Genomic DNA, 24,020 nt, shown 5'->3' on the forward strand with positions numbered 1-24,020 from the left:
CAAAGTTTCATAAATGTCATGTGAGCCTACATTACTGTCTCTAGTACATGACAGCAAGGGATGAACAGAATCTTCCACAAACACTACATCTCGTGAAACCAGAATACGTTTTGTTTGCGGATGATACAACCTGTAACCTTTGCTTGTAGCACTATAACCAACAAAAATACATTTGACAGCCTTATCATCCAATTTTCTGTGCTGTGTTTGTGGCACCAAAGCATATGCCAAATAGCCAAAAAACACGCATGTGCTCAATAGAAGGCTTTCTATCATGCCATGCTTCGTATGGAGTAATAGACTGCAAAGCTTTCATAGGACACCTGTTTAGTACATAAGTGGCACACATGATGGTCTCAAGCCAAAAAGAATGCGGCAAAGCTTGACTTTTGACCATACATCGTGCCATTTCCGTAAGTGACCTGTTTTTCCTCCCAGCAACACCATTTTGCTGAGGTGTATAAGGCACTGTACATTGGTGTTTTATCCCACGACTAGCCAGAAATGCATTGAATTCATGAGACATATACTCCCCCCCTCGATCGGAACGGAGGGTGCCCATAGTACATTTCGAGACATTTTCAGCCATAGCCAAAAATTGTTTGAAGCACATAAAAACTTCGGACTTCGCTTTAAGCGGAAATACCCATGCATGCCTGGAGTAATCATCAATGAAAGTCACGAAGTAAAGGTAATCGCTCAAGGAAGGAGTTTGCATGGGCCCACAAACATCACTATGCACAAGCTACAACCTGCATGTGGCCCGAAGTGAACCATCCTTTGGAAACTTAGAACGCTGCATCTTACCCAAAATACAACCTTCACAAACATGTTTGACATGTGCTTCAAGAGGTGGCAAAGAAGCAACCATATCAGATTTCTGCAAAGGCAGCAAACTTGCAAAATTCAAATGACCAAAACGTGCATGCCAAAGTTTTGCATCTGAAATAGCCCTTGAATCTGCAACAGCATTTGCAAAATTTTGTCCACACTTGTCATACAAAGTGATCTTATTTAGCCCACGGCACAAAAGGCCAAATGCAACAATTTCATCACCAAAACTGAGATCATGAACAATACATCTGTCATCCACAAATTTGACAACAAGTCCACGTCTAGCAAGTGCGGTTATAGAAGGGATTCTTCTTGATCCCAGGTACATAAAGTGCATCTACAAGTGTGAAGGAACTGCCATTGTATTGAAGCACAATCTTTCCAACTCCCTGAACCGGATAAGTGGCATTGTTGGCACAAGTGACTAAATTCCCATGAGGGATAGACTCGAGAGAGGTGAACAATTCATGATGTGAGGTAATGTGCTTTGTAGCACCACTGTCGAAATAGCACACATATGAATCTGCAGCAAACTGACAAGCATGCATCATGGACAGCAGGATTGTAAGTGCACTCTGCACTAAAAGCCCATTCTGCATCAACATCAGCATCACAGTCTCCTTTTACAGAAGACTCAACAATGGCTGCAGTTGTAGTGGAACTAGCATTTGCAGTGGAATCACCCTCTTTCTTCTTAGCCTCTTTGGCCTTCAACTTAGGACACTGCTTGATCAAGTGATCATTAGCTTTACAATAATGGCAACACATCTTCTTTTTGCCCTTTTCACCAGAATTTCCAAAAGAATTGCTGCTAACAAAAGCATTAGGAACAGAAGTTTTGCCACTCGCAACAGAACCATAAGAAGTGGCTACATTACTGTTACCACCCTTTCTTTGAGAGCAATAAAAGCATGTTCAACTGCACGCTGTCTAGTCCTGTTTTTTCTGGAAAGTGACTCTTGCAACAACAATGTGCATAATGCATCAAACTTGACAACTTCTACATTTCCTTGGGTCATAAGTCTCCAAGTACTAGCAAAAGTCTGGTAAGAATCTGGTAAGGCATCAAGAATAGTCTGCACAAGGGAACTGTCTGGAATGACTTCACCTGCAGAAATAATTTGCTCATTGATATCCTTGACACTAGCAAGGAAAATGTCCATATCATCTTCCTCATGCATAATCTTCAACTCCAGCTCTTTACGTAACAAAGCAATTTTAGCCTTATTGCGGCTTGCATAAAGACCTGCTAGAATATCCCAAGCCTGTTTTGCAAATTTTGCTGAACGGATGTGAGGAACAATGGTGCGCTTCATAGATCACACAATCAATGCATGAGCCTGCGCATCCTTTACATCCCAACGAGCTTGTTCTGTCGTAGGAAAAATAACTCTAATAGCAGCAATCCTTGCAGCAAGACCTGCAACATCCTCAACATAGCCTACATACTCAGAACCAGGATGTACATCAATGCCTTGCACAATATTCCAGACGCCCTTTGACACAAGAACATGTTCCATCATGTAAGCCCACATAGGGTAATTGTCCCCATCCAACCTGTCCTCAGTAGCAAACATCTTGAACACATCTGTGTTGTTGTCCGCCATGGTAAATGTTGCACCTGATGTGAAAACTGCCCGAAAATAGAAGAAATGGAGCGGGAACAACACGTGCTATATAGCACAAACCATGAAGACTGCAAGGCACCTGTTATGCAGAAATTGGCACTGACAGAAATTTTGCACAAAGTGACAAAATTGTCTGTGCAGACCTGCCTGTAGTGGAAACAGAGGCCGAAATGAGCCCGAATCAAAAATCTGAGTAGACCTGCGAACGCTCGCCAAACCTCACTGTAATCAAAGAAAGTGAGCAGGCGTGTGCTGGAGCAGCTGCAACTAAGCCCGGGAGGACATAACCTGCTCTGATACCAATTGTTGGAATTAGGGTTGCAAGGAAACGCACACAGCTTGGAGAAGATGAAGGAAGCTCAAGGCACACAATAGAGAGTGTGTTAATTAGTGTGCAATGGAAAGATTGATAGCCCTAGAGTGATGGGAGTATATACAATGCTCGGGGGAAAAAACCTCCTAAAGAGGGAAAAAATGCCTCGGCGTCCTAGTGTGTTCACACACATCACTACCACATGTATATGGTAACACTATCTATCTTCCCATTGCACACTAAATAATTCACTCTTTGTTGTGTGCCTTGAGCTTCCTTCGTCTTCTCCAAGCTGTGTGTGCTTTCCTGCAACCCTAATTCCAACAGTTCATACTATCCTTAAGTTGTATTCCTTGCATCCATCTAACATCTTCAAAAGGATAATTTTTGAACTTAATAAGATACTGTCGGATAATCTTACCATGTTGTAGTACCTTCTCCTCATGCCGAAGGATAGCTTTGGGTTGTAGCACCTCTTTTTGGTCTTCGATTTCGGGGGTTTGTTCAATAATTGGTTCTCTTGGTGGCTCTCCTTTGTAGGGCTTAAGTAGGCTCGCACGAAAAGCATTGTGTATGAGTCAATGGCTGGGCAACTTGAGTTTATCAGCCATTGTCTTCAAGATTTGAAAAGGACCATAGCATCTTTTGCTAGTTTAGCATAATACTTTTGGTGGCTTGTAGGATTTTAACATGTCGTTTGCCTTAATCGAGCCTTGGGAAAGTTGCGTAAGACCCCATCATTTTTTTTTTAACGTTAAGGCCCTTCTGTTCTTATCAACAATAGCCTTTTGCCTTTGTTGAGAGATGGATATAGCTTCCTTGATCTTTTGGAAAGATTCTTGTAGGTCACGGCTATCCTCATCAGCAAAACGAAGATCTTCCCATGTACTTTAAGTAGCAAGGGACTTTTAGGTCTTCCCTCTATGATCTCAAAAGGTGCCTTTCTAGTAGTAGTATGGACAGTATTATTGTATGCATACTCTACAAGGGATAAGTACTTCTCCCATTGTGAGCGCTCATCTACTTTTGTAACATAAGTCTTTAGTAGATCCAGAATTGTAAGATTGGCTATCTCACTTTGGCCATCTGTTTGTGTTGGGTGATAGGCCGAAGGGAAATTCAATCTTGTACCTAGATTTTCAAAGAGACCTTTCCAAAAATTAATGGTCATTCTAGGATCTCTATCCGACACGATGGATGTTGGCAATCCATGGTGTTTGAAAATTTGAGATATGAAGAGTGTTGGCATTTGGTGTGCCTTAATAGTCTTTTTGACAGGAATAAAGTGTGCTTGCTTGCTAAACCTATCGACTATTGTCCATATTTCTGTATTCCCATGGATAGACTTGGATAATCTAAACATAAAATCCATGGATATACTCTCCCATGGTGAATTAGGGATTGGCAATGATTGGAGTAACCCAGGTTGCTTCCCTCTATCATACTTGGTCTTTTGGCATACCACACATTTTGAAACATACTCTTGTATGTCTACTTTCATGGTAGGCCAATAGAAGTAGGTCTCTACTCCTCGAAGAGTAGGTTGAATGCCTCTATGCCCCGCATAGGGAGGAGCATGGGATTCATACACGACTTTCACGAAGGGAGTGGGTAGCACATAGCCTATTGCCTTGGAGAAGATAACTATCTTGAAAGGTAAATGGTTCTTCTTTCTTCCATAATGCAAGGACCGACATTATGTCTTTAAAGTCAGGGTCAGTAGCATACTCATCTATCATAAAAGATAGATAATTGTGAGTTGCTATAGACACCGCATTGACTCTTGGTTGTCGTGAAAGTGCATTGGCCATTTGATTATGCTTCCTAGCAATGTGAGCAATATGGAAATAAAATTGCAAAAGAAAATTTTCCCACCTCATTTGTTTGTCGAAAAGCTTGGTTTGCATCATGAAATTCTTGAGACTTTGTCGGAAAGCTTGGTTTGTGTCATGAAGTACTTGAGACTTTGGTGGTTCATTTGCAAAATAAATGGAGTCCCCAATAGATAGTGCTTCCATGTGTCTAGGACATGTAGAACAACTAAAAGCTCTTTTTCATATATGGCCAAGATCCGTTCATCGGTATTGACCCTTCGACTCTCATATGCTATCGCATGCCCTTCTTGAAGCAAGACTGCTCCAAGGCAATCATCACAAGCATCACATTGGACCTCAAATGGCTTTGAGAGGTCCGGAAACATAAGCATTGGTTGGGAGGTAAGCTTCTCTTTGAGCTTGTCAAAAGCATTTTGCTCTTTAGCACTCCATGAGTACTTAACGTTCTTCTTTGTTAAGTCATGTAATGGTCATGCTATTTGAGAGAATTTTGTTATGAAGCGTCTATAGTATGAACACATACCAGTAAAACTTTGTAGCTCGTGTAGATTCCTTGGATTAGGCCATGCCTTTATTACCTCTAACTTAGATGGATCCATATGGATACCATCTAGACAGATAATATGACCTAAGTATTGAATCTCTTGAAGAATAATTCATACTTATTTGGATTGATAAAAAGCTTGTTCTCCCTCAAAGCTTGAAAAATCACTTGGAGATGTTGCTTGTGCTCCTCCAAGGACTTGGAGTAGACGATGATATCATCAAAGAACACTCTAGTGAATTTGCGGTAGGGTCTAAAGATTTTCTCCATTAAGCAATTGAATGTGGCTGGAGCATTTGTCAAACCAAAAGGCATGACAAGATATTCATAAAGACCAAACGTTGTACTGAACGTGGTCTTTACGATACCTTCATTCACTATCCTTATTTGATGATAGCCACTTCTAGGTCAATCCTACTGAAGTAGGTCAAACCTTGTAGCTTATCAAACATATCTTCTACCCATGGTACGAAAAGTCTGTTTTTGATAGTGATATGGTTTAGCGCTTGATAGTCCACACACATGCGGTATGTAACATATTTCTTTTGTACTAAAAGGACTAAGAACAAAAGGGAGAGGAGCTAGGCCTCACATCCCTTTGTCTACCAATTCTTGTTACTTGCCTCATGATCTCCTCATGTTGAGCTTGGGAAACTCGATAAGGAGGCTTGTTAGGCGGTGAGCTTCTTGGTAGGAGCTCAATTCGATGGTCATCATCCCCTCGTTTTGGAGGTAAGTCCATAGGGATATCATCGATAAAACCATCTTGGAATCCATTTAGAAAATTAGACAAGTCTAACTCTTCTTGATTCCTACCATCTTCATTTAATAAAACATTAGGACCTTTTATGGATTGTTTGACAAAAATCATGTAAGCAAAAACTGAAGTTTTCATGATTGTCAAAAGTAGGAGAATTTAAAAGGGGTATGGTACAACCAGGTTTATTAGCATCTATGTACATGTTCTTTTCCCTGTACTTGAAATATAAGCTTCTTTCAAGGAACTTTACATTAACAGCCATATGATCAAACCATGGTGCCCCTAGGATGACATCTTCATGTTTGAGAGGAGAGATGAAGAAACCTTGTTTGTCAACATAGCCTTGACATGCAGCCTAAATTCCAAATCAAGGGAGTAACTGCGGCTTCTTGCCCCTTGAAGGCTCCATCGGCTACAACAACATCTCCCATCTCATGAAGCCAACTCCTTTGATATAAAATTGTGAGTAGAGCCAGGGTCATATAAGATGAAGGTATCATGCTCCCTTAAGTTTCAGCAAGCGTAAGGAGAGAGGTGATCCTTTGCAATGAGCATCCTCTTTTGGAGCTTCAATTATGGAAGCTCTAGGAGTCACATTGTGGGCATTTCTTTTGGGGCAAGAACAATAGCCATGTCCTTGCTCCCCACACCTAAAGCATTTGTGGTCCTTACAAAAAGATTCTAGCTCTTCAAGAGAGAGTTTATTTTTACCTTTGTAAACTCCCTTCTCCTTTGACCGATTGTTGTTGTTGTTGAAATTGCCTTGGGAAGAGTTTTGGGCATTGTTCTTCCCCTTTGTATCATTTCATCTTTGTTTTCCATGGGCTTGGCATTCCTTTTAGCTCCTTGTTGGAAATTGATGCACGAAGCAACCACAGTGTGGTGGATTACTTCAGTGATAGAACCAAGCCATTGGGAGTTGACATACTTGGCCATTTCTTCAGGTAATCCCGCACATAATTGTTGCTTTTTCTCGGCAAAATCTATCTTTTGAAAGACAATAGCTTTGAGATGTAAATCCCAAAACTTGTCCACACATTTGTGGATAGACTCGTTGGAGAGCAGCTTCAAACTCCGCCATTCAGTAAGCACTCTGTCCTTTGCATTGCTTACAAGGAATTGCTTCATGATGGAGAGTCATAGAGTTTTCCATGTCTTTGGGGCTTTGCCGTTGCCACGAAGGCTAGCCCACCATTGACGAGTAGATTTATAGAAGTGCATAGCTACATGACGTAGCTTGGAGGACTTTGTGAAGCCTTCGTCTCCAAAAGCCACGTCGAATTGTTTGATGAAGGTCAATACTTTGTCAGTAGCACCAAAGGTGCCATCATAAGTAAGAAAAGAGATACTCTTTCCTCCCTCCTTGAACTTCTTAAGCTTTTGGGACCTTCTCTACGCAGGGTAGGATTTGCGATGTCCTCTCCTCTTGTAGTCTCTAGGAGAATAGCTGTTGCTTTCATTGAAAGATGAGGAAGGCGAAGAAGAAGGAGAAGAGGGTGACCTCTTTCTTGCCTTTTTCTTCCTTTGTTTCCTCTCTTCCCTTTCGGAGTCACGAGGAGAAGGACTACGGGTTGACCGTTTCCTCTTGGGAGGAGTTGGCGATCATCTAGACCTCGGTCTTTGTGGAGCCACATCTTTAGAGGAACTTAATAATTTACATATTTCTCGTTCTTTGGATTCCTCCTCTCTTATGGGAGAGAGTATTCTTGTGGGAGTCTCATCAAGAGGCCTCCTAAGCTCTCTCTCCTCTTGGAGAGGAAGGGAAATCCCATAAGCACGAAGTTGTTAAGTAACTTCGTCTTGCAAAGCAGTGTTGCCCATAGCTTGTTGCAACCTAGTAACAAGATAATTAACAAATATGGGGGCATCATCATAGCACCTTCATGTGCAAAATCAAAGTTGTCAGTATTCATTCTACTCTCTTGGTTATTGTCAGCCATGCTAATCAAACTTATGTATAAATTACTTTGTGCTTTGGTGCCCTCAAAAACCTTAGTCGTTACTCTTCTTTACCTTTGAAAATTAGTTCTCAAGCAGCCACACTCGTGGTTTAGAGACTGTTGATTGCAAAGACTAGTGGAGAGGGTCTAACATTGATTGATCGATTATGGTTCCTGTTGAGCTTGCTAGTAGCTCAGTAATGGTTAAACCAAAGGAAAACCCCAAAAGACTTCATTATTCTGACTATAGTTCCCAATGGTGTACCTCAAACTAAGTCCTTTTCAACCAAGATAATAGATCCCTGTCCCACTTACCCTATTCAAATGAACATGTCTAACCTTTCATGGAAAACATAAGGACCTCTCTTCTTAAGCAAGAAAAGAGAAACCAATAGCTCTAATATCAATGTAAAGGATATGGCCTATAAACTTTGTGAATAGCGAAATTAAGAGAACTAGAGTGAGCATTTTTATGAGACTACTTTGAGAACATAGAGGGTGAACTTAATTAGCGGTAGCAACATAACCATTATACTTAATTAGCTTGGCATGAACAATACTTTTGCAAGAGAGAGAATTAGAGAACTCGACAACAATTGAGGACCGGATTTATGTGGAGCCGATCCTCCCCCCAAAAGGCTTTTGTATTATAATTTCTCCCATAATGAGAGACTTGATGCAATACAAGCTTTGTGTTCCTAAGACCTTGATGGTGCAATGAAGATAGAGAGCTTCATGCACTGCAATTATGCCCGTAACTTAGCTAAATGAAAGCATCTCGGCCTCAGTCCCAAGACCTCAAATACCGTCAAAGGTGGAGAGAGCTAGTAGGGAATGAGGGTAGGGAAGAGGAAGAAGAAACATTCATATGAGAAAGAAATAGTTCCTCACTTATCATCACTATTCTTGCTTAGCATATAATAATAGCATAGTAATAATGAAGATGGAGAAGATGGCAAGCTTAAGCATTGAAGCATGGCTCTTGGTTGGATTTGCATTCCATAGCCAAGAGTATTGGTGTAAGCTTTCAACTTCTCAACAAGCTTGGAGAAGGAGATGGAGTTCTTGCATTTGACACTTCACACAATGTGTGTGTGTGTATGTGTGTGTGTGTGTGTGTGTGTGTGTGTGTGTGTGTGTGTGTGTGAGAGAGAGAGAGAGAGAGAGAGAGAGAGAGAGAGGGAGAGTATACCCCCCAAGCTAACCCTCTACTTACATGGTCGACCCCCTCTTCTAGTTCATGCTTGTGGCTCATTGGATCTCTCAAGCCCAACCAATCACAAGCCCTAGTCACAACTAGCAATAGAGGTAGCCTTTGGACAAGTGTCCTCCTTTCCCCTTTGAGAGAGAGGACTTGATAAATGCTTAAACAATTAATGTAATTAGCTAGAATCTTATTGGACCCCTTTAAGGGTCAACCGGTAGGCTTTAGGCACACCATGAGGACAACCTAGCTAGGGGCTTGACATGTGTCTCTTTGAGCAAGGGGTGCCCTTTGGATGAAGGGGGCGAGCCATGAGAGTAGGGGATGGGCTTGAGTGTCCACTCCCCCTTTGTAGGCCTTGCTTTGAATTTTTGGAACACCTTAATCCCCTCTAGCACCTTAGTCATGAAGCACCTCAAGCACCTTAGTTAGCAAGCACGACAAACACCTCAAGCTTGGACTAGGTTCCCACCTCAAGCACAGTCCTAGCTTGCCTAAGGTCCTAGGATGAAGGACTTTTAACACTAACCTTTGGAGGTCTTTAATGAAGCTAACCCTAAGGTCTTTCAAGCTCCATTAGCTAGCATTACTCTTTGACAAACCATCTCTCATTTGGACCCATTGACTTTGGCCCCGTGTCGAGATAGATCCATAAGCACATGTCTATATTCTAACTCTTGTTCCCATTTTTTCTCCCACAAAAAATGATCATTTAAATATGAGAAAATCATTTGGGTTAGTTAGATATTAGATTTTTTTATAGTAAGTGACACATTGGGCTTCTTGTGACGAGAAGAAAGTAGCAAAAGGTGTGGATGTTGTAGCTACAAGATTATGGAGATGCAAGAGTTTCATAAAGACGAGTGGTGTAGGTGATGTGTGGAGAAGATGAAGATGAGTGTATCGCGAGCTCTCTTGATAAGCTAGTGCTAGCACAATCAAAATAGGGCATGGCAACCCATGATATGGTCATCAAGGATGCATTTTTTCCCTCACTTGGAGGTTTTTTCCCCTTGCATTATATGTATGCCCATCACTCTAGGGCTATCTTATGTTTCATTGTGCACTAAGCAATACATTCTCTTTATTGTGTGCCTTGAGCTTCTTTGTCTTCTCCAAGTTATGTGCGTTTCCTTGCAACCCTATTTCCAACACTTGTCACTCTTGTGGGTGCTTGTGGGATGCACCATGATGCTACTATTTCAGAAAACTTCAAGGTAATGCATTACTCCTATACTGGAGGAGAAAGCAAACATGACCCTTCAACACTGGAGGAGAAGTGTATCGTAATCCTTCAACATCGGGAGAAAACAAGCATACAAGGTAAGGGCACGTCCCTATGGTTTATGTAATGATTGGGTGAGGACGATGCCTCTTCCCTGCTATACCTATGTACGTTTTTTTTCCAAGCACAAGCTTGCAAGCACGTAATGCATTGATCATGATCTTTTGAACCCATATCAATAATTCTTTTATTGTTACGAACTTCTACTTACTTTTGATTTTCATCTATTGTGAGGTTTGGGTGATTGATAACTTGTATACGTGCTTTTGGATCAATTTTCAACACCAAATAGAGGTGCATTGCTCTTCCATTGGAGCATATTCAATTGCCAATTGTTCCCAAAGAAGTAATCATGGCCCAATAGTTTTGGCCTTCTAAAGACGCTAGTAGGGGGTATCCAATCATTGTTATTGTGCTATTATTGAGAATCAGTGAAGATGCGCGCTGGCAATCAAACGAGAAGTAGATAGGCTCGGCGAGGGAGATAAGGCGAGGCAGACTGCAGGAGGGCGAGGGTGCAGATTGCAGGAGGGCGTAGGCAACGTCCAGGAGGACGAGGGCCAGCATCGAACGAAGCAGGTAGCGAGGCGGGGGTCAACTGGTTTTTTTTAATAAAAACGAGCGCTGTTGTTTACAGCCGTGCATGTTGGCTCGCCTGGTTACGAGGTCTGCACGAGAGCTAAAATGCGGACGGTCGTGTGATCGAATCGCTAGTTTCCCTATTAAAGGGTAGGCATCTCGAGTTAGGAGCCTAGGAGGTGAGCCTCTTGTCGAAGGAATCTGAGAAACTAGGAGTAGGAGCCAGTCCTCTCTCTCAATTTTTGCACAATTTCACTTACCACTGGTGAAAATTTCAATAAGCTAGTTGCTCGTCTAGCAAGAACAGAAGAAATGGCGTCCTCGGAGCAGCAACAGCAGCAGGCTCGCGGAGTGATGGAGCAAATAGAGAAGCTGAGCCTGGAGCAGATCCGTCAGGTGAAGGAGCAGGTGGACTCTGAGGTGTCTCTGTTGCAGGACAGCATCACGAATATCCGCACTGCTGCTTCTCGCTTTGAAGCCGCCTCTAAAGCTGTCAACAATCTCTCTACGCATCCTCCCGGTTCGTTCTCTCTCTCTCTCTCTCTCTCTCTCTCTCTCTCACACACACACACACACACACACACACACACACACACACACACACACACACACAGAGAGAGAGAGAGAGAGAGAGAGAGAGAGAGAGAGAGAGAGAGAGAGAGATTTCTCTTATGCAATTATAGGCATTGTATCTGTGCATGGCATGTGAGGGCGTTCTTCTGTGATACACTTGCCATTTCAGATCGCACTTTCTGGTGGACCAACGGCCTAGAGAACTGCCCTTTTAAGTTTTCTTACCTAAGTCGAGGCATCATAGGATAGACCAAAACTGGCAGTGAAAAAAACCTTGAATTATACCAATAACAACAAACCAATGCAGGAAAACCATTGTATATGTACATGAGGATACCTGGACAGAGGATGTGGCCCTACGGACTACACGCTCGATTTGGGCATGGGTGAGATAGTTACTTTAGACGCTTCTTTCTTGAGGTCGTTCGTATGCGAATTATTCCCAACCCAAGCCGGCCTCAAAGATTGCGAGGTTGTCTGATGTGGCAGCATCAATTTTCTCTCAGTGACCCCATGAGGATTGTCTCATGGAATGTGCAAGGGCTTGCTGGATCCAAATTTCTACGTTAGAGGGGTTGACTGAGATAGGAGCTTCAGAGATGCCTTGTGGATGGCTCGATAGATATTCTTATGGTGCAGGAGCATCACCTTTGTGAGAGCTGTATTTGGCATTGTGGATAGATCTTGCATGGTGTTATGAGACATTTTGGTCAGCTTGTTTTGGGCTTGGAGCCATTCAGGGAGGTGTATGTATGACTATTGCGGACTCAGGCAAGGCCCAGTGAGTCACTGTGCAGATTCAAGGTAGCGTTATGGGCTTCTTGAACATCTATGTGCCAAACCATGCGAGTGTACGGGCTGAGGTTTGGTCACATATTGTAGAGTCTTTGCCTCATGTTGACCAATGGTGCATTGGGGGAGACTACCAACATACTTGAGGATTCCTCGGATAGGATTGGGACAGCCATGCTATTGTACACGCGGCTGAGTGTCAAGGGTGGCAGCGGAAGATGCAATGAAGACAAGAACTGGCTCGTGATCCGGTGGGCACCTCGACTCCGATCTAGAACACCTGCAATGCCAAACACATGAACAAGACACATGTGGAGAAGAGAGAACATTGAGGTAGAAAGAGACGGATGATGAGAGAGAGAGAGAGAGAGAGAGAGAGAGAGAGATCTGGGAAAGGCTCTCCATGCTGATAACAAGCTGCTCATACAAGTGACCAAGGGTGGTCCGGCATAGAACTGACATGCCCAATCGATAGACCCGAGGTGCACACAACTGCGACTGTGATTGCGACTGCTACTGACATTGCCAATTGCTTTTGCACACAAGACCACTAACACAGCCTCGACATGTGCATCACCCCCAACATGCTCTGAGAGCATAGATTTGGTGCATCTCCTCCTGGCTAGATCTAGATGCGGATCTAGATCTTGGTCGAGGAAACCTGCCACTGCATGATCACAAGGCATGTGAGAGGCCGCCTTGAGGAGATGATGCACCGTAGGAGGATGACCATGCATTGCACGTGCTGCCCACCAAAAACGCTGGGGCTGAGTGCTGCCCTCCGGCTGGGAAAGGAAAAACACTGGGTTGAGGGAAAAACGTTGGGCAAGATGCCCTCCTGAGTACCCGTCTGCAATCCTAGGGCTGCCCACAAGAGGCACCTTGCTCTCAACAACACTGTGCACCATGCCCTCTAATTGTGCCCTTGCCCACACCTATATAGGCCCAGAAGGCCAGGTGGGGTCTGCAACCCTAGGGCTGCCCTGCTCCCAACAGCACTGTGCACCATGCCCTCTTGTCACAGGTTACCTAGATGGAATAAAGTCATTGATTTTCTTTTGGATTTCAGGGATACTGATGGGTTGACAGTATTCTGCTGTATGACTTTATGAAAGTAATTCAACATGGGAATTCCCGAAATGATTTTGATTTACGTATTTTGATTTACGTGTGCTCTCTCATGTGAGTCGTGTCTGAGTGCATGTTTGAAAGACGAAATGACTGCAACATTTTGGTCTTCAGATTTCATATGAGATGGACATGATAGCAATCAGAATTAGTCACTCCGACATCAAGGAGATCGGACGTGGATCTAGGTGCGATTGCTAAACACCTTGCTGACATTCAAATCAAATCACATAAAGTCCATTGAGATCATGGTCCAAGATCTCGATGGACTTTATGTGATTTGATTTGAATGTGTTGTGGATGTTCAGTGACTGTCGTCTTTGTGCAAGTGCTAGATTTGTGTCGTCTAGTGCATCAGTGCTTAGAGTGAGTGTCTACTGAATTGGTTTATGCCTTATGTTTGATCTTGCAGGCGTAATCGAGGGCGATTACAATACTTTCAAGAGGGGGGGTATGTCATAAAATGTATAAGTTGTTTTAACTTTTGGTGCTCCTTTCCGATGGGGCCCAGGGGACACAAGGCATTATTTTTAAATGCGTAAAGATTGTTGACGTGGTAGATTGTATGAGCGTCCGCAAAACGCGCTGGCCGCTAACGTGGCAATGTGTACGGATTATTGTGATTTGCGTTGACTGCTTAGAGCGCTAGCTTTTGGGCCTTAGATGCTTTTGAGACTGAAGCTTTTCATGTATTGCTTTTAGAAGGCCATGGGCATATAAATTGTAACTATGGCCTCTCTTCCCCCTCAGATTTGCCTGGGAGCACTGAGCAGAGAGGACCCGTGGAATTTGTATTTTGCTGAGTTGTTAATATAAAAATAAATATTGAAAGGGGCGCCAGACTTTGGGGCCAATACCTTTGGCATGGAACTACGCCGGGCCGCGTCGAATCTATTGAAGTGTGAAGTAAATTTAAGTGGTTTCTCGTGTCATGCCAGATTCCCGACTTGGTGTGTCCAAGTCTATTACAGTTTCATCCACTAACGTAGTTGTTTCCTCCCATATCCTGATTTAGCCATCATTGTACATATCTTACCTTTTCATTGGGAGAGTCTCCCCACATTTTGATGTAGCCCTGTCTAGCAGGGGCAGGTTGTAGCCCATTGGGGCCTGGGCAGTTTTTTCAACTAATGGAAGGATTTTTTTCATGCAAAAACCGAAAAGGGTGCAATAGTTTTGGGGCTAGTAAATCTGGAAGTGAAACTCCACCACTTTGGGTCTACCGTGTGGATTCTCTCTCTCTCTATGTGTGTGTGTGTATGTGTGTTTGAAGTGCTAAAGTCTATTCCAGCTATGTTCTTTTCAGTTGGCATGTGGTGCCCGTTTGTTACAATTGGCCTCTCGTAAAAGCGCAGAATAAAAGTGAGTGCACGTGTGTGGAAGAGAGAGAGAGAGAGAGAGAGAGAGAGAGAGAGAGTAGACACAAACGTTGATATGAGGAACAGGGGGCGATCAGCCCCCCATGACTACTAGAGCAGAAGACCCGTACAATGTCAGATTATAATGAAATGTGTACCATAGTTACCAGGAACGGGAAACCGGAACGGGAACGTGGAACGGGAACGCGGAACAAAATGCCATTCCCTGTTACGGGTACTCACGTTTGAAACACGGAACGGGGATTCGAGACGGGAACTTGGAATGGGAACGGGGAATGAAGACCTGAAAATGGCCATTCCCTGTTACTATGATGTGTACCCCTCTGGCCCCATATGTATGAGTGCCCAAGGTGGGCGTGCAACTCAAGTGGGCGGCCTGCCCCAAACTTGGGCAGTCTTGCAAGGTACAACCTATGCTATGGGTGGCCAGCCTGGAGACGTACAAGGAAGTGTTCTAGACCTGTGTGAAGTAGCATAGTGGTGTAAATCTAACACCCCCTCTCAACACCTGATGCTGAACAAACCGTATGAAGCCGAAGATGCGAGGTAAATGATGAAGATGTCTGCTGCGATGTCCACTGAAGGTGCGAGTGTAGCAGGAGTCTGGGGTGTACCAACCTCCGAGAGATCTCCATGGTAAAGTGCCGTCACGAACAGTGTACCAAACTGCTGTAGTCTGCCAATACAGGGTGAAGATACTGTGTGAAGGTCCCGAACTGAGTGTAGAAAACAACTCCTTGTTGTGAAAGAAGTGCCAATAGATGTGCAAGTGTCCTGCCCAATAGGTTCTGTGGTGTCTGTAGTCAAACCGTCTGGAGAAAATGGGGAAGCTTAAGAACCGTTACGAGAATGATCGGAAGCCTGTCAATGCATGAACCTGTAACCCAGTGTGGCCAGGTGGCTAAGCTGTGTAAAACTCCAGGAAGGCAAAATGTAGCGCAGGCTACATTTGCGTTGTAAACGTCCTTCGAATCAAGGAAAGCCAGATTAAAGAGTCTGCATTGTAGAAGCTACCGTAGCTGCAACGGTCATCGATAGGGACCACCACCGGATGGTGTCCTGTGAATAGGTAGGGTAATCCAAGATGAGGGGAAAGCCAGACTCAACAATCTGCACTGTGAAGGGCCTTTGAGAAGAGGTGTGGTCATACCAAGCTATATGCACCCTGATCATCCTGTATGAAGAAGGGAAGCCAGATTGAGTAGTCTGCACTGTGAAGATCCTCTGAGAAGAGGAAAGGCTAGACCAATTTGTCTGCGCCGTGTTCCATGTACCTCATGCCTCCAATCCTCCGGTGTCAACCAGAACATAATCCATGCCAACAATGCCACCAAACCACATCTCGGTGTGGCTCTCAATGTGAATGAGCTCGGAGTGGCCTATTGCCCAGGTCGGGGGGTAAGTCTGCTGTAAGGTTACCGAGGTGAGTGTAAGCAACTCTGAAGGTAGCAATCCAAATGATCAAGATGTAGAAGAGAAATTGCATTACCATCCAAGCCAAGCTCCGGGTGACTCCGGATGTAGACGCGGGATGCTTGATCTCCCTCATCTTGCAGGTAAACTCTCCAAGAGAGTCTAAAGAACTGAAGTCTCACTCCAGTCGGTAGACCCAAGCAATGAACCTGTCCAAGAAGAGATCCAAGATCCTCTCCCTAAGTCCATGTAGATGCTCTTGTGTAAGCAAGTGATCTGACGTGTCGAGGTCAAGTGGTAAGTGTCTGTCCACCCAAGATGGTGGTGTCCTCTCTGGGAATGTCGGAATCCCATATGCCATGAACATGGCCATATCAATTCTCCACAGCATGACATACAAGATTTGCATGATTGTGTGAAGCATGATGATGATTTGATTGACAATCATTTGCATGATGTTTTGATTGACAATGATAAGCACAATGATTTGCATGATGATAAGCATGATGATTTGGATGACAAAGATACGCATGATGATTTGAATGATATTGCTAAGCATGATGATTTGGATGCCAATGACAAGCATGACGATTTGCATGATCAAGATGTGATTTCTCACGAGCATGATGATTTGCATGATCAAGATGTGATTTCTCACAAGCATGATGAGTTGCATGAAGATGATGTGATTGTTCACAAGGATGATGTGTTAGTTGATGCTTTTTCTAGCGAAGCTAACCTCGTTGTAGATTCCGTCAATCACCAAGAATCGATCTTGGCTTTCGAGTCGAGGTCCAAAGAACCCCCACAGGACGATTCGATCATTCAAGACGAACCGATCTTGGCTCTCGAGCCTTGGTCCAAAGAACCATCACAGAAAATATTATGTGTTCGCTGATTGATACGCACGCATTGTTCGAGTGTTTCATTCGTGACGATTTCCTGTATTTTAGTCAGCATCGTTATGTGATCCCTTTTACTAGGCATGACATATTGTATGTTGAGCACGTTTCTCTCATGGATGAGCACGAATGTATGCGGATTGTTCATGAAAAGCTGAAAAGTATGTATGTCAGGAAGTCACATTCCATGTCTCTTCCTTGGCATGACAGAGTTTCCGAAAGATCACATGATAGTATGAGCACCAAGCATGGGCATTTCCATTGTGATTTGCCACAGTTGATTGATTTTGATCAAACAGAAAAGAATCGATCACATTGGTTGCATGTGTTTGATGAACGGGTTGCCACTCCGTCTCTATGTTCATCGACATTGCATACACAGTCTTTAGAGAAGACAAGATTTTTTTCCTTCACTTTACATGGAATGGGTATGTTCATGGTTTTGTGTTGGAGATGGTTTCAGGAATTTTCAGCCATGGAGATTCTTGAAGACGAAAGAAGCAGGACTCTAGACGAAGTTGAAACAAGAAAGGAGATTCACAAGACTTTGTGTCGCTTTCGGCGTGGCCCAAAGAAGCAAGCATTGCAGACCTTTATGAAGTTCAAGTACCACACGACCCACACATCAGAGTGGGCCGGCGAAGAGTCCCTTCCAGGATTCCGGATGCTGTTGGCGATCTCTCTCGACGCCATACAGTTCAGTACCAGTACCTCACTTTGAAAAAGAGGGGATGTCACGTGACACATCCCAATCCTATGTGTCCGTGGACAAGCTACACCACAGCAGGGTTCAGTCAGTTCACTCAAGTCTAGATTAGCAGTGATTTGGCACTTTTGTGAGTCTATTCGTAGACCATGCATGCCCAGTCACTTAGCATAGATGCATATCCTTCGGTTGCACACAACATGATCATCGGAATTCCCATCAGAATCCATTAGCATCAGTTAAGGGAATTTTCCAGTGCATTTAGCCTATTTCCCTATTTATTGGTTATTTTCACTTATTATTTTTAAGTGACTTTCCAACAAAAGTAGGTAGGGCAATTTTGCTAAGTTAATATATAAGCAAACCCAAGTTAGCACTTTTTGGCAGAAGAGGCAGCAGGAGCTTCCCGCTCAACAGGCACTTCGGAGGAGGGTTTTACAACCTCTCGGGTGTCGTATCTTCTCTCTCCTTCTCTCAGTCTCATTCACTTGCACGCACAATATCCACTCACTTTGTTCGTGACCACAACACTCTACAAGACGGAAGGCTCTCTCCTTCCCTAAGAACTAAAAGGAACCTTGAGCAATAAAGATCACTAATCTTGAGAAAATACAACATTCATTCCGCTGCACCTTACAGTTAACCTTGAGGTATGGCAATCGGTAATCACCCAGCAAACTTTAATAACTTGAATAATCAAGAATTGGCTTAGAGTGACGTTTGGACCCCTCTTGTGTGCTAAGTTGCCTGAGCTTAGGATCCCACCGAATAGTACCTGTACACACATTGGGCCAGTCATGCACATGCTCGGACACATAATGTTCTGCAATTCTAGCATGCACGTGACTAGGAGCTCATGTATTACTTGGGTTTTCTGCAAAAATACACTGATGGTTACCCAACTACGCACAATCGGTAAGAGGGTTATGCTAGGATATTAACTAATGTAATGGAATTGTCTAGGCATGCAAGTTCTGCCAATATGCTTAATATGCTGGTGACACAAGTTCCTCTAGGGTTTTCTAGTATAAAGTTTGGCTCTGAGTCGTAGTAGCATGTCCACGTGGCACATCGATCCCATGCACATGATAGTTTGGACTTGCAGGTCTTGTTAATAGGCTGACAAAGGTGCTGATAGTAGATTTCGAAGCCTATGAATCAGCCCTGGGTTGTAGTAGCATATCTGTGTGGCACCTCAAGACCTTGTGCGTGTGACAGCAAGGCTGAAGCGAAGAAGATTACACATCAAACCTGCTAGTACGAATTTTTGGCCATTGCAGCAGTGGTTTACACGTGCACACATATATATCCCTCTCGATACATATATCCTATATGTAAGTGTGGACATATGCACTCATACCCACATGCGTGCATGCGCGGTCCATACATGCACACATAAATATCTTTTCATATACATTCCATATGAATGCCCAGACGTATACATTTGTGCACCCATACCCAGGTGCATGCATGCGCGCGTGTGGCGAATTGGTTTTTGGTATGCAGAGGATTGTAGCACAGCAGTTTCTATACCTTTTGTAAAATATGTAGTTGGGACTTCTCAATTTTCATTGGTACAAGATGCTAAGGTCTTTACATTAGCAGCTGTCTATCATCGGATTGGCTAATGTGTTTGCTAATTGTCTGTAGGAAAAAGTTTACTGGTTCCCCTTACGGCATCTTTATATGTACCGGGTATGCTAGCAAACGTGGACAAGCTTCTAATAGATGTTGGAACAGGTTATTATGTTGAGGTTTGTGATGCCTTAAAATTCTTCTGGATTGTGAACCTTGTGTTCTGAGCTTTTGATCTAATGTCAAGAATTTCTGCTATTCCAGAAAACTATGGATGCTGCAAAAGACTATTGTGAGAGAAAGATTAACTTTCTGAAGGCGAATCATGATAAGTTACTGGAGGTATTTCACATTTCTCTCTCTTCCAGTAATTGACATTTTCCCAAGTGCACTTGCACATGTCATGTAAGCTTTTCTATTCCTATTTTATGTTGGTTTGTCTGACGTGCATGTGCAAGCACGCCCCCCGCGTGCGCGCGCGCGCGCGCACACACACACGTGGGCCATAAGGCTATCGCAGTAGTGTATATAGTAGAACTCCTGACTCATAAAATCTCATCTGTTGGTTGCAAACTTTTTGGTTAAACACCATGCTCATCTTGGCCCGCATAATTGTTCTCTTTTGGAGTGCTTACTTACTGCTGCTTTGCTCCCTGCAGGTTGCAGCAGAAAAGAGTAATATTGCAGATCAAGTGTCAATGGTTATGCAGGCGAAGCTAAAGCAATCGTTGGGGTCAAAGTAGTATTTGGCGCAGCTAGAGCTCAGGAATGCTACAAGAATGGTCGGTATTCAAATACCATGCTTCAACAGCAGGTTTCAGCCATTGCACTCAGAGCTTCATCAGTGCTGGTGAAGTGGACTTTTTTGGCATACTTTTGACAGAGTGGAAAAGCCGGTATCGTTACGGTGGTTGAAATGAATTCAGCATTATAGGATATGCTAGCCATGTTGTGTTTGATGTTATTGACACGAGACCCTGTCGGTGCTCTAAATGCAAGCGCATGTATGCTCATACCACAATGTTTTTGACTTCAGTTACCTAAACAAAAGGCACTGAACTGGTCCCACACTGGTTTTGTAGACGTCATTCATCTTGTGTGGTGATGCAGTTGAATGATTGCTTACACCACTTTTGGATTTTTAGCATCTGTCAATGATTCTTCTCAATGAGAGAAGCAGGAATCACCATAGACAAAAGGCTTTCACTGAATTTAGGAAGTCGCCTGTCATTATGGCATTGGCATCCTTTTGTGCGGAAAACAATTTGCGAGCAGTTTCTTTGAGGTACATGCTAACATCTCTAAACTTTTTGCTCTTATAAACAAACTTACTATCCGTGCCTGAGGTCAGAGTTCCATGACTCATACTCAAGACTGTTGTAGAGACTGCAACACATTGTTTCTTCTTGCTTGCCTAAGATACTACACAACCACTGAGAAAGAAACAGAAGTAACACTTCGAATGCTCTGATTAGTCTACTTTTGGTCTGGGTGGCTTAAAGTTATATTTATTTATTTATTATTATTATTATTTGGGCCTTGCCCAAAGGGCAAGGGCAAGGGCAAAGGCCTATTGGTTGGTCGTTTGAGCCCCTACATGCTCATTGAGTAGCTTGCAATCAGAGCTATATTTTGAACAGGATGATTAGATAGGTAAAGATATGAAAGTGTACTGTCCTTTCTCAAAAATAAGAAATGCAAGTGTTCTCTCTTTTTTGGCAAAATTAGGGGGAGAGGGAGAGTTTAAGGGAGTTCATAATTTTAGCAAAAAAGCCTAGGCAAGCCTCGTGATTTTATCACTTGTTTTAGTTTTGAGGTACAATTGAAACTTGAAAGATGCTCTTGGTGTGAACATATTTGTCACACCAAGCAAAATTATCTCCAACACCAACTTTGAATCAAACGAAGAATTTTGTAGGGTAAGCTTGATAAATTTAGCTTTCTTGTGGCAAAACTTGCATATTGCCAAAGGTTTGCACTAGTTAAGCTAGTTCACCAAATTTCAATAATTAATTGCAAATTAGATGATGGAAAATTGCAAGTGTTCATGTGAATTGTTTCTTTTTCTCTTGTAATCTTTAGTTGTACAACTAGTAGCCATGTGGCCATGCTTTCGATATTAAATAAACTAGTACGGCCGGCCGTCTTCAGCGGCCTCTCTCTCTCTCTCCCCCTCTCTCCCTCTTTATCGTGTGCAAAGGGGCTTGTTTTTGTTCTGGACTCGACCCTTCAGGTCGCAGATTGCGACTCGTGTAAAGGGCTCCCCCTTCCGCCATATTATGTTAGTAGATTCATTATAGTTAGTATCGTTACGGTGGTTGAAATGAATTCAACATGATAGGATATGCTAGCCATGTTGTGTTTGATGTTATTGACACGAGACCCTGCTCGCTGCTCTAAATGCAAGCGCATGTATGCTCGTACCACAATGTTTTTGACTTTAAGTATGTCAGTTACCTAAACAAAAGGCACTGAACTGGTCCCACACTTGTTTTGAAGACATCATTCATCTTGCATGGTGATACAGTTGAATGCTTGCTTACACCACTTTTGGATTTTTAGCATCTGTCAATGATTCTTCTCAATGAGAGAAGCAGGAATCACCATAGACAAAAGGCTTTCACTGAATTTAGGAAGTCGCCTGCCATTATGGCATTGGCATCCTTTTGTGCGGAAAACAATTTGCGAGCAGTTTCTTTGAGGTACATGCTAACATCTCTAAACTTTTTGCTCTTATAAACAAACTTACTATCCGTGCCTGAGGTCAGAGTTCCATAACTCATACTCAAGACTGCTGTAGAGACTGCAACACATTGTTGCTTCTTGCTTGCCTAAGATACTACACAACCACTGAGAAAGAAACAGAAGTAACACTTTGAATGCTCTGATTAATGGTCTGGGTGGCTTAAAGTTATATTTATTTATTATAATTATTATTATTTGGGCCCTGCCCAAAGGGCAAGGGCAAGGGCAAAGGCCTGTTGGTTGGTTGTTCGAGCCCCTACATGCTCATTGAGTAGCTTGCAATCGGAGCTATATTTTGAACAGGATGATTGGATAGGTAAAGATATGAGAGTGTACTGTCTTTTCTCAAAAAATAAGAAATGCAAGTGTTCTTTCTTTTTTGGCAAAATTAGGGGGGAGAGTTTAGTGGAGTTCATAATTTTAGCAAAAAAGCCTAGGCAAGCCTCGTGATTTTATCAATTGTTTTAGTTTTGAGGTACAATTGAAACTTGAAAGATGCTCTTGGTGTGAACATATTTGTCACACCAAGCAAAATTATCTCCAACACCGACTTTGAATCAAACGAAGAATTTTGTAGGGTAAGCTTGATAAATTTAGCTTTCTTGTGGCAAAACTTGCATATTGCCAAAGGTTTGCACTGGTTAATCTAGTTCACCAAATTTCAATAATTAATTGCAAATTAGATGATGGAAAATTGCAAGTGTTCATGTGTTTTGTTTCTTTTTTTCTTGTAATCTTTAGTTGTACAACTAGTAGCCATGTGGCCATGCTTTCGATAATAAATAAATTCATTGCAGCCATTGTTATATTCTTTTAAAAAAATTACTTCGTACATTGAACTAGCCTTTTCTTTACATCTTGAGTCAGGATTAAAAGTCAACTCCAAATTTGTATGCTTCTATTTGTAAATTGTAGTATAAGAAATTCACTTGCTACATTAGTACAGCTTTTTCTTTACTTCTTTACTCCATATAAAACTTCCTCAAACACCTTGCAAATGAAGTGATGCCTCACATCAATGTGTTTGTCTTTGCATGCAACACTAGATTTTGTGTCAGGTGGGTGTCACTTCGACTATCACAATGCAAAACTAGAACTTTTGCAGTAATGTCCATACCTACCACTAAATGTGCAAGCCATATAACTTCTTGGGAACAACATGATGCGATGGTGCATTGCTCCTAGTGTCGTGAGTGAGTGACTGCAATGCACCTCCCATGATTGCAATGAAATAAACAAGAGACGTGACACATCACAGAAGAAGAATGATACATAACTGTATATCATGTGGGTTGATAAGTACACTAAATCCATCGGGTAATCTAATTGCACAGGTGAAATGGCACGGTGGTCAGAAAGGGTGCAGCTCTTTGTCAGCGTGGATGACTAGCAACTGTCATTTATTGGGCGTACTTGGCGGCACAGTACAACCTGTGGATTCAAAAGAATTATGAAGACTCAGACCCACACAATATTTTGCACACTTACAAACTTTAAGAACCAAAATTTCCTACAATATGGGATGTTTTCTTGTGAATTTTTTTTTGCCATATGGGTGTAAAACTCTTGGTTCAGAGCTTGGACTTATGTAAATCGATAAAATGTCGTTACACTTATTACAATGGTGCCTTGAAATGAATACCTTCATCTGGCATCGCCCACTCGGGATGGGTCTGGGATCTTCAACATCAACTTTATTATCTGACAGCGGCATCACACTCTGGTTTACCAGTGCAGGGTTTGGCAATGAAAAAGCAAGAGGTAACATGGGTGGGTTGACTTGCAACAAGCAAGCTTGCAAGGGGCAAATGTGTAGATCGATGGCATCACGTTGTTCCCCAAAGAAACAAAGAAATCTGATTTCCAGTTTCTCGCTTTCAGCATG

At 42.8% G+C, this 24,020-nt stretch overlaps 1 protein-coding gene and 1 long non-coding RNA gene across 2 annotated transcripts; one reads left to right on the top strand and one right to left on the bottom strand.

The window, feature by feature from the left end:
* The first annotated feature begins 11,119 nt into the window (after nt 1-11,119).
* On the top strand, nt 11,120-20,726 carry LOC147416427 (prefoldin subunit 5-like). Its single transcript, XM_086508374.1, has 4 exons — nt 11,120-11,442; nt 19,466-19,569; nt 19,655-19,732; nt 20,050-20,726. The coding sequence occupies exons 1-4, from the start codon at nt 11,235-11,237 to the stop codon at nt 20,131-20,133; spliced, it is 474 nt and encodes a 157-aa protein (XP_086364500.1). The 5' UTR covers nt 11,120-11,234; the 3' UTR covers nt 20,134-20,726.
* Nucleotides 20,727-23,393: 2,667 nt separating this feature from the next.
* On the bottom strand, nt 23,394-23,970 carry LOC147416428 (uncharacterized). The gene is made up of 2 exons (XR_015187516.1): nt 23,778-23,970; nt 23,394-23,566 (listed from the first exon to the last, which is right to left on the bottom strand). It is a non-coding gene; the product is annotated as an uncharacterized LOC147416428 (long non-coding RNA).
* Between the last annotated feature and the right edge of the window lie 50 nt (nt 23,971-24,020).

Source organism: Adiantum capillus-veneris, unplaced genomic scaffold, assembly GCF_014529385.1.
Source record: "Adiantum capillus-veneris isolate H3 unplaced genomic scaffold, ASM1452938v2 Hic_scaffold_990, whole genome shotgun sequence".
NCBI lineage: Eukaryota > Viridiplantae > Streptophyta > Polypodiopsida > Polypodiales > Pteridaceae > Adiantum > Adiantum capillus-veneris.